General features: G+C 42.3%; 2 protein-coding genes across 2 annotated transcripts; one reads left to right on the top strand and one right to left on the bottom strand.

Moving 5' to 3' along the window:
• Positions 1-1,041: 1,041 nt before the first annotated feature.
• irf2bp1 (interferon regulatory factor 2 binding protein 1) lies at positions 1,042-5,564 on the bottom strand. The gene is made up of 4 exons (XM_037775222.1): positions 4,944-5,564; positions 3,636-4,279; positions 3,015-3,360; positions 1,042-2,491 (listed from the first exon to the last, which is right to left on the bottom strand). Exons 1-3 carry the CDS (start codon positions 5,322-5,324, stop codon positions 3,060-3,062), a joined length of 1,326 nt encoding a protein of 441 aa, XP_037631150.1. The 5' UTR covers positions 5,325-5,564; the 3' UTR covers positions 1,042-2,491; positions 3,015-3,059.
• A 6-nt stretch (positions 5,565-5,570) lies between these two features.
• On the top strand, positions 5,571-9,814 carry polr1g (RNA polymerase I subunit G). Its single transcript, XM_037775223.1, has 3 exons — positions 5,571-5,903; positions 6,832-6,976; positions 7,986-9,814. The coding sequence occupies exons 1-3, from the start codon at positions 5,819-5,821 to the stop codon at positions 8,791-8,793; spliced, it is 1,038 nt and encodes a 345-aa protein (XP_037631151.1). The 5' UTR covers positions 5,571-5,818; the 3' UTR covers positions 8,794-9,814.
• Positions 9,815-10,377: the final 563 nt, after the last annotated feature.

The following is a 10,377-nucleotide window of genomic DNA, read 5'->3' as shown; positions in this document are numbered from 1 at the left end:
CCCATCAGTACAGTAGACCACATGGCCTGTAAACTGTAACGGCTTGATGAAGGAAGCCGGTTGAGACCTGGCCAAGAAATGTAGCAATATTTATATCTTTCCATAAAACATTTACATCCAGAAACATCAATTTGGGCATAAAGTTACCTTTGGTTTGTCTGTGCTTCTGTACGGACGAGTACATGCTGCACATAAAGAGAGAATCCACCAAAAACTAATGTGTCACTAACGTTGGATTGTTCAATTTAGGAACATTAAATCCCTGCAAAAATTTTGTAACGAGCAAATAAAGCCTGGATTAGAAGTACAGTGTGTACGGTCATCCACATTAATATCAAGCAAAATCAACAGACTGTGAGGTTGTTTGTTTAATTCACCGTCTGCAACACTGAAAATATACTTTACAATACATGTTTCCACTCCATAAAAGTGTCAGATGATAAGAAGTCTTATCTCTATTTTTGGGAGAAACAAATTCATAAACTAGAATGGCACTCTGAGAGCGCAGACCTCCGCCAAGCTGCCCGAGTACAATTGCCCCCCCCTCTCCGTGCAGCTTGCGCCATCATCAACTTGTAGTTTTGTTTATGTTGATATCAGCTGTACGTAGCGGAGCATCGTAAAACACGTCATTCAAACTGGACAGAAATAAAATAAAATTCTCCTAAACCGTTGTCGTTACTCTTTCCAACAATCACCAAGTGTGCTTTGGTCGAACTCAACTGTGATTCACAGAGTTTAATGTGAAAAAACGCTAAATCTACAGTTGTTCTGGCTGATCCGAATCCTTAAAAAAAATCCTGAATCCCGATCATGGTCCGGATCTCCACCAAAATCTGATGGATTGTTCATTGTGCCACACCCCTCCAAAAAATGTAATTCAAAACCAATTTCGGACTTTTGGAGTAATCCTGCTAACAGACAAACCAACAAACCAACGCCGGTGAAAACATAACCTCCTTCCTAGGCCTTCGGCCTCGGCGGAGGTAATAATAAACATTTCTGCTTTTAGGTGGATTCTCACTTTAAAAAAACTAAAGGTTAAAGAAATGATACACAATCGATTTTAATGACATATTCCAAACCGTTGCATATACTATGACTAGGGATTGCACATACTATTATAGATCTATACAGTATATAACATTTAACATTCTAGTATAAAATATAGTCCTAGGCCTATCAATAGATATCTTTTCATATACATTCGGGGTAAAGCGTAGGCTGGGCTGGATCTGGTATGAAAGCAACATTTAAATACAGTTAAACACACTGAGTCTCTGTGGCTGGTCTATGCCTAGGTGGTTGTTTCTACACACTGAGTCAAAGTCAGCTTCATTTAAAAACAAAATGCACAGACGCACAGAGAAATGTCACTACTGGCATTCTGGCCACATCTCATATCCGTTTGCGTGTTTAGGTGTTCGTTTGAAAAAAAATATTCGGACACAGATTCATTCATTAAACAATAAAAAAAATTAAAAATCAGTATTTCAAATTTAAGGTACACTTTTGTCATAATAAATGTCAATTTCATATCAGTTGTTAATGTGAAATGCATTTGTAGAAGCACAAATATTGTATTTAGACCGAGCACTGGCAGAGGGAATGGCATGGCAAGTTCCAGCTTGTTTCGATTCAGAACAGCCTGTACTTTTCTGCCAACAGTCTGATATCTGACCTCCTGCTGCACGCTGCCGGCCAACAGTTTGTTCATCGACAAGAAAGACACGGAACAACCGAGGCCGCTGTTTTTTAGTATTTCAACATTTGCATTGGATTTGTCAAAACAAGCTTTTGTGCTTTCCCTTGCAAACACAATACTGAGTGTGCAATAAACACTGGACCATGGCTACTTTCTGTGAGTTTCAGAGGGGTCATTTTAATCAATAACCATCCCTATATTAGGTCTGCTAACAAGCCACGATTAGTAGCTTTGCTAGCTACCATAACACCAATGACAATGATATATTAATACACTGGTGGAGAAATATAGACAATTCAGTAGTCCTGTTGGCACTGGTTGCTTGTTAAGGTGCATATTCAAGTTAAGGTGTGAATTTTTTTTTTTGCGATTACAGCATCTTCCAAATTATAACGGTGGTGTACGTTATTGTTTGTAGAAAAAGAATGATAATCTTGTTGAAAACTGGCGTAGTCTATGTGTTGCTTCAGCCCGTTTATTTCCAGCTGCTAACAGTAGCTAGCTGGCAGTGCTAATGTGGGCATTTCAACTGGCACAACTACCACTAACTCTACAAAAAGTAGCCACTGTTCAGCTGTTTGATTGGCCCTGAATATCTGATTCTCATAGTACATCATAAAGGCAATTTTAGGTCTGATAATTCTGATTTAAATTGGGTGGTGTGAGTAGTTGGGAGTCGAGACCTGTGCAATGGAGGCTTTCTGAACTGTGAGTCGCTGTGTTGCTTCTCTTCTGGATCTCTCAGAGCTCCATTGCAGACGTGTCCTTCTGGTAAGTGATACGACTCTGGAGGGACAAAAAGAAAATATACAACATGAGATTACACAGAGTAACATCCCACCATATCAAAGCTGTTTGGTCTAGATTGGTCTAGTGGGACGTAAACAAATACAGCTACAACCACTTGTATAATATTCTCAATGCCTCTTATCAAGGAGATTGATAAGTCGTTTTGTATAATTATTGTATCCCTCCTGCCTCTCTAAATCTCATCCATCTACCTAATATTGACCGATTTGTTTCTTCACATTTGTTATTCCAATATCCCGAAGAGCCTGGATGATATAAATTTGGAGAATCGATAATTTGGGACAAAACTATTGACAAAAATAATAAAAATGGCTGCTGAATTGAAATTAAAATAATCTATGTATTTAACACAAGTATTTACAAACATCCAGAATTCAGAACCTGAAGCTGTTGTCAGAGAGGAATGAGAAAAATAAGGCAAATGCATTACTTGAAGATGGAGTAAACTAAGCTGCTGTCAGACTTCAGACTACGAGTTCTCAGATGTCTGTGGACCTGCCTGTTGCTGTGTTGGGTCCTGGTTTGGTTTCCATTGAAATCATCATCACGTCTCTCTCTCTTTCTTAACGGTGACATCTCCACCGGCTGCTCCGCTCCCGGCCCCGGACGCGGCTGGAGCTCCAGACCCGGGGCCGGGTCCGGGCCCGTTCCCGGCTCCAGGTGCAGCAGCTGAAGCGGCTCCTGCTCCGGCAGTGCCCAGTATGGTGGAGACCTCTCCCTGCATGAAGGCCCAGGGGGGACTGTTGGGAGAGATGTCCAACGGACAGCGCTCTCCGCTGGGGCAGTACACCTCACCATCGCCCCGCCGGCTCTGGATGTACACTCTGGTGCACGGGAAGCAGAACCTAAATTTGGTAGAGGTAGAGAGGACGTTATTACAAATACCAATGAGACAAAACAACTAATGATTATTTCAGTAATAACCAATTATTTGTTCAAGTACCTAATTATGTCTATAAAATGAATACAAATGACCATTGAGGTCTTAAATTGTTTACTTGTTCTGACTAAAAGCCTCAAAACAAAGCATTATATTCATGGAAACATAAATCAACAAATGGTTTCAGGCTATTCACTATACAACCTTAAAAAGACAAGACAAAAAGCAAACAAAACCAACCTGTGCCCTGGCACTGACGGACACTGAACAAAGTGTGTGTCTTCTAGCCTCTCGTGACACAACGTGCAGGACAGAGTGTTTCCAGTAGAATGGGTGCTGCTGGAAGCTGCTGATCCCAGCTCAGAGGCACCACTGTGGGGTAACGCTGCAGCTGTGGTGGCCGCCTCTGCTGAGGTGCTGGATCCCAGGGGCTCCCCTCCGGACCTCGAGGTTAGGGGCCGTGGCTGCCTGGCTGGAGACGAGGCAGGCTTTGGACTGGTCTGGCTCACACCTCCAGCCAGGGTCGAGGATGAAGAAGGGAGGCCTGAACTCTTGCTGCTGCTGCTGCTGCTGCTGCCAGCTGTGTGGATCTGCGTCTGTATCTTGGGCTGGTTCTGGGACGAGCTGAGCTCTCGCTCCAGCTCCGGAGTGATAAAAGGGGCTATCCCCATCCCTATCCCCAGCTGTCTGCGGCTCATCTCGGCCAACACTGGGGCAGGGAAGATCATGGGGCTGCTCATGGGGGCTGTCCTGGCGGTCAGACCCGCCGGCATGCCCGCAAGTAGCCCATGGGGGATCCCTGCGATGCTTTGAGTCACTAGACTAGGAGGGATGGCAGCGCTTAGCATGGGTCTCCGGCTGCCGCTGGGGCTCTGGCGGTGCACCTATTATGTAAAATGGGAAACAGTTTATTTGTAATTAAGACAGGGATCGACCGATTATCGGCCTGGCTGATATTATCGGCCGATATTCGGCATTTTGCCGATTATTGGTAACGTCATTTTTTTTAACCGATAACCGATCAAATTAATTAACTTATAAATGCGCTACTTTGGCCGTCTGACTGGAGAACAGGTTGAGCAACTCTGCCTTCTGCACCACAGTCTGCTGCTGCTGAATTGAGACTCAAACTTAAGCACAAATTTAAGTTTTGCTCGTTTCATTTATTTTTACACTTTATAAAACTTTGTTTATTTATTTATTAAAAATGTATTTATTAAAATTTAAGATAATGTTGAAAAGTTTCTTTTAATTAAACATGCTTTAATGCATTTCAATGAAGTTTTGCATTGTTCCCATGTTTGACAACAAGATTTCAATTTTTACTTCATGTATATCGGTTCAAAATATCGGTTATCGGTCTCCTTGATTACTAATAATCGGTATCGGTATTGAAAAAAACATATCGGTCGATCCCTAGTTATGTTAGTGTATGATGAGTAGTGTGAATGTGTATTTTTGTATTGTCACCATGTGAAGTATGTGGACCCCAGGAAGGAAGAATAGCTGCTGCTATGCAAAAGCTAATGGGGATTTTAACAAACCAACCTCTTGAGTTGGCTGTCCGTCACGGTGCAGCCCATTAGGAGGCACACGGATAGCAGACACGGAGCTCTCTCCTCTTCCTCCTCCTCTGTCGAAGCGGTCCATGTGCGGCCTGCCTCCATCAGCACTTGCAGCATCCCCTCTTCCAGATGTTGAGTGTTTATGTGGTGATGGTCCAGGTGACCTGACGCTGCCGTCCTGCATCCCGTGAGTCCGTTTCAGCTGTCTGGCGCTCGCTATGAGGAACTCTATCTGATTAGCTCCTTCGTAGTTCACACAGCCACGACACACCACCTCGCTGAAGTCCCACACCACCGTCCACGGCATCTTCGGCAGGTCGCACAGGTAGCACCACTGGCGCCTGGAGGAGGAAGGCGACGACATAGCAGCTAGCTCCACGTTAGCTCGGTTAACCTCTTTACCGTTTACTTCCTCTCTTTTACTAGCGTGTTTCTACTTTAACTGGCTTCTAACCTCCTTATAAAAACGTTACACATCATAAAGATGTAAAAGAAGATCACACTTTGTGGTTATTGTCGCTTATTTTCTTCATATACTTGTTTTGTTTACCCACTTCGGCCTGCTCTTCTTCACTGCTGTCAACTGCTTCCCCTCAACGGACGCTTAGAACATTACGCAACCTCGCGGAGGTGCATTATGGGTGTTGGAGTTTTATCACCTGGATTTATCAATGCAAACTAATCCACCTGGTTTGTGTTTGGAACTACAACCCCAAACTGGAACGGAAGTGATGTCATTTAAAAGGTCAGAGTTCATTTTGGTGTCAACACATGTGCGTCCGTCGTATAGCCATGCGTTTTTTGAGGTAGAAAACTTATTTTTTTTAGCAGTTTGTGGTTATTTGTGAACTTTAAAAAATGCCCAGAGACATATCATCTTCATCGAGTGAAGATGAAGAGGACACTAATACTACAGGATCACCTGTAATGCAAAAAGAAACCGGTAAGTTTGCACTTTGTGCTCTTCTATCTTGCTTTTATATATGTAAAGCACTTTGAATTGCCTTGGTGTATGAAATGTGATATATAAATAAACTTGCCTTGCCTAAGTCGATATGAATTGTTTGCGTAAAGATGATGTTGTTCGGTTAGATCAGCTTCATAATGGCAGTTTCACTAAGAAATGTAAGCAAGTAAATACAAAGTATAGTAAAGTGAGCCCCAGATTGTTGGGTTAACATCTCTATTTTTACTTTTTTACTCATTAAAACAGAAAAAAATGTCATCTTGTATTTAAAAATGTAAAATTATTTAAGTAAATATGTGTAACATTATAGTTCTGACTCTAAGTGATGCTCTGCATTTGTCAAAGCCATGGCCATGTGTCTTCCAATATTCAAGCCAGTGAGGGATAACATTAAAATCTTACCAATTTGGCACCATAGAAAATATTTCATAGAGCAACATGTACACACAAGTACTCTATTTTTACTCTTTGATTCGTTAAAACAGGAAAAATGTTGTCTGTATTGTAATGTATTGTTGTTGTTTTTTTCTTTTTTATTATCTGGACCTTGAGTCTGCAATACAGTTTGAATTAAAGTTTGAATTGTATTTAAAAATCTAAAATAAATTAAATAAACATGTGTAACAGTGTAGTTCTGACTCTAAGTGATGCTCTCCATTTGTCTAAGTCATGGCCACGTGTTTTCCAATATTTAATCTAATGAGGGTTAACATTTAAAATCTTACCAATTTTGCACCATATGAAATATTTCATAGAGGCAGTATACACACAAGTAAGGTGATGCTGAAACTGAATCCAACTTTTTTTATTCTGGTGTTCTTTCTCTGGGCTCCTCTCTGTATTTCTTATGCTCTGTGTTATATTATTGATGAAATGATGAAGGCGTGCTGTTTGGTTTCCACAGAGAAGAAGATCACCAGGTACCAGTGTCCTGCTGACTTTGTGTCTTTCAGCCATAAGCCCTGCAGCAGCACTCTCACCCGGAGTCTGAAGAACAACAAGAATGAGTTGTGGCTCATTAAAGCTCCTGCCAGCTTTAACCCAAAATGGTGCGTACGATCTTTCCCCCCTTTCATCTGCAGAGATGTATTTTCCTACGGGCAGTTTCTGTCTGTAGTCTATACATTTATTGGGCAATTGATCCTACACTTTGCATACATTTCAATCTACTAAATACTTTACTGCTTCCAAATAATCTCTCAAGCAGATTAATAAACCTGTTTTTGTGTCATAGCAAAGATTCACATTACAAAATCTGAAAAAATAAATCACACTTTACCTACAGTGGATCACTGCTTTTGTTCTCCCAGTTTGAGGCTGCATAAATCATGCCAATAAATTAATGTTAGCCTTTGTAGCGTTTACTGAATAGTGACAACTGTGGCCACAAGTTACAATGACAGAATAATGTAGAGTAATGTCCGTTACACTGCAATATCTATTTAAAGTTTGCTAATGTTAACTAACCATCATGAGCTACTGGTCATACCAGACCAAGTAAGGTTGTATTAGCAAAGTTCCTGAGTGTTTTGAGTGAATGTTGGTGCATGTCATTGCTTATGAATTCACTTTAAACAATCTGCAGCAATCTATGTGGAAGTATCAGAGGTAAGTCAGACCTCACATGTAGTAGCTGACAGTGGGGCAGTTTGTGTCTGTTTGGGGCCAGCAGGTGGAGCTGGAGATGGGCTCCATGCTGAAGGCAAGGATCATTTATTTATGGTATATAGCACATATCATACCCAAAGGCAGCCCAAAGTTCTTTACAGATAACACAAGAAACAATAAAAGCAAGCGAAAGCACACAAAGTAAAACAATAGAAACTATAGAACAAACAATCCAAAGCACACAGAATAAAAACAATAAAACAAAATAGCAAAAGCTAAAGGAAGCTTCACCATGTTTACTTTATTGAAGCTTCAGAGAGCTCCCACAATTCAGTAGCAGTCTGAGAAAATTATGTAATTTTGTGTAAATTAGTTAAGTTGATTAATTTTTCCCGGCATGCTTTGTGTGAATGCTGCCTAACCTCGTCTCTCCTCCCTCCATCCATCCAGTTTCAGTGGCATCAAGGTGCCCCTCTCAGGTCTCCAGACCCTGAAGGTTCCTACCGCTGCTGGCGGAGCCAAGACCAGGAGTGGCCAGCAGATCTACAGCATCCTGGGGTCCTCCCACGGTACCTCAGAGCTCCGCCTGCTCACCAGCAACAAGCAGTCGTCAGACGGCGTGGTTTTTGGCCCCTCGTTTTCAGGCCTGCTAAATGTGTGTGAGAGCTATGGAGACAGCAGCACCAACCAGGCCCCTCAGGTCATCCCCGCAGCTCCAGCACCCTCCATACCGCCGGGGCTGAAGCAGAGGTTCCACCCGTTCGGCAGTAAGACGCCCACGTTGACCTGCGTGGCAGAGAGCGAGGCGGACGGAGCCGCCTTCGGGCCCTCGTCTGCAACTCTCCGTCCCCTGGTAGTCAAACGATTCGTTGGAGAAACATGGCAGCAGAAAGAAGAGGAGGAGGAGGAAGAGGAAGGGAGGAAAAAGAAGAAGAAGAAAAAGAAAGATAAGCAAATAAAGACAGAGCGTGTAGAGGAGGAGGCGGAGGTGAAAATAGAACCTGTAGCTGAAATTCAGGACGAAGTGATGACAGCGCTCCCCTTCCAGGAGGGCGACGTTCCAGAGGAGAAGAGGAAAAAGAAGAAGAAGAAGAAGGACAGGGAGCGAGAGGAGGTGGAGGAGGGCGTGGAGCCCAGTGTGACGGTGAAGGTGGAAGAGGTGAAATGTGAACCAATAGACTCTTCGTATGGTGACGTAGCGGAGGGATCGGGAAAGAAGAAGAAAAAGAAGAAGAAAAGTAAAACTGATGACGACTAGTCTGTCGTCACTTTGTTGTTTGATGTTTACTTTCTAGTTTTGACCTTCTGAACCCGCCTGGGAGCCATTTTACTACTAATTTACTCCAGCGTATTGATTGATTGCATAATGCGAGGCCTGCTTTGGCAGGACATCACATTCAGAACAAGGAACACATCCTGAATCAATTGAACAGCGACACGAATTATAAAGTGGATTCACCCGAACGTCTTTAAGGCCAATGTTCCTCTCAGTTTGAGCTCCGAAAGTGACGGTTTTACACACAAAGAATGTGTGCAGCCGCAGCATCTATGAGAACTTGGGTAATAAGAGGGGGAACTTGTGAGTTTTTCTGCCAGTGTCTGTCAAGTTGTGGTAGATTTGATGGGATTATGCTTACACACTGTGTTCGTGTACATACTCACACGACCGGGCTGGTAACGTCGCTGGTTTGGCTGCAGGTTCAGAAAACCTGAGATGGTATAACGACAGATTAATCGTTCACTGTCACGTCATGTTTTTTTTTTTTTTAAGGATCTGAGTCACATGTATTGGAGAACACATGTTTCAAAATAAACTCCAAAAGTGATTAAAGGACATTAAATGAAAAAAACATGTTTGTGTTTTTGTCCTGCATGTCTTCCAACACTTTCCCGCCAATGCCTCGATAGAGCAGTGATTTCATCCAGGAGGAATGATGCTCGAACTTGTGTTGTAACTCTGACTATCTCTGACCCAATGAATTGTGCAACAATAAGAAAGTGCCCAATTTACAGATTTGTTGTTTTCTAATGATCTGAAGTTTTTGGTGCGAGTCGTGCATTTATGAAACTAATAGTTTGTTCAACGGACAGACATTTCAGTTTAACAAAAATGATTTTACGAATGAACAGTGAGGAGTAGTATATTTTGAAATGAAGTTGCTGATGGAACAAAATTGGCCTTTTAGTAAATATCAGATGGTCGCCATGGTGTCTCCCTGACACCGCATTGAATCAGATATAATTGTACTGTCTTTGCACATTAAAATCACTGTAAGTGTTTTGTATTTTGGCCTCATTAAATATGTCCAGTGCTGAGTTTCACGATGATCTTTATCAACTTTTCAGTGGCTTCTTAAACTCTGCCATAACCTATAACTATGAAGGAAACTCTTCATGGCTATAATCTGTTGGCCGGCTAAAAGTCATACTTAAACAATTACTGCATGTCGGCACAAAATATTGGCATCCAAACCTATATTGGTTGATCTTAAGTCTATAAAATTCGATGTCCATTGCCAGCAGAAATTCCTTTCAATTAAATGCAACATAGACATAAGCAGTGGTGACAGGGAGATGGCGCCACACTCCAGCGTGTTTCCTGTGTGGAGCAGCCTGCAGCCTCTGAACAACCTCTCAGTTTATTATTTACATGCGACCGTTTATTTCCACTAACGCAGATCTTCTGTTGCCGTCCAGACACACACAAAGGCAGGATTTATAATTTTCCCATTTTTTGACAGCAGCAAATCATCAGATCTCAGTGACACTCAGGTGAAAAATCTCAGTCCAGGCTCTGCATCCTCCTCTCCTTCCTCCTCTCCTCCCTCCCTCCTCCCCTCAC

The sequence above is a fragment of the Sebastes umbrosus genome, chromosome 7 (genome assembly GCF_015220745.1).
Source record: "Sebastes umbrosus isolate fSebUmb1 chromosome 7, fSebUmb1.pri, whole genome shotgun sequence".
Classification (NCBI taxonomy): domain Eukaryota; kingdom Metazoa; phylum Chordata; class Actinopteri; order Perciformes; family Sebastidae; genus Sebastes; species Sebastes umbrosus.
The sequence above is the reverse complement of the archived record's forward strand: the minus strand, read 5'-3'. Positions and strand labels throughout refer to the sequence as shown.

Excerpts from the sequence above, each read along its gene's own strand:
- irf2bp1 (XM_037775222.1), bottom strand. The coding sequence starts at position 5,324 with ATGTCGTCGCCTTCCTCCTCCAGGCGCCAGTGGTGCTACCTGTGCGAC. Across the intron at positions 4,280-4,943 it reads ACGGACAGCCAACTCAAGAG|GTGCACCGCCAGAGCCCCAG; the intron begins GTTGGTTTGTTA and ends TTTACATAATAG. Across the intron at positions 3,361-3,635 it reads CCGTCAGTGCCAGGGCACAG|GTTCTGCTTCCCGTGCACCA; the intron begins GTTGGTTTTGTT and ends TACCAAATTTAG.
- polr1g (XM_037775223.1), top strand. The coding sequence starts at position 5,819 with ATGCCCAGAGACATATCATCTTCATCGAGTGAAGATGAAGAGGACACT. Across the intron at positions 5,904-6,831 it reads TGTAATGCAAAAAGAAACCG|AGAAGAAGATCACCAGGTAC; the intron begins GTAAGTTTGCAC and ends TGGTTTCCACAG. Across the intron at positions 6,977-7,985 it reads GCCAGCTTTAACCCAAAATG|TTTCAGTGGCATCAAGGTGC; the intron begins GTGCGTACGATC and ends CCATCCATCCAG.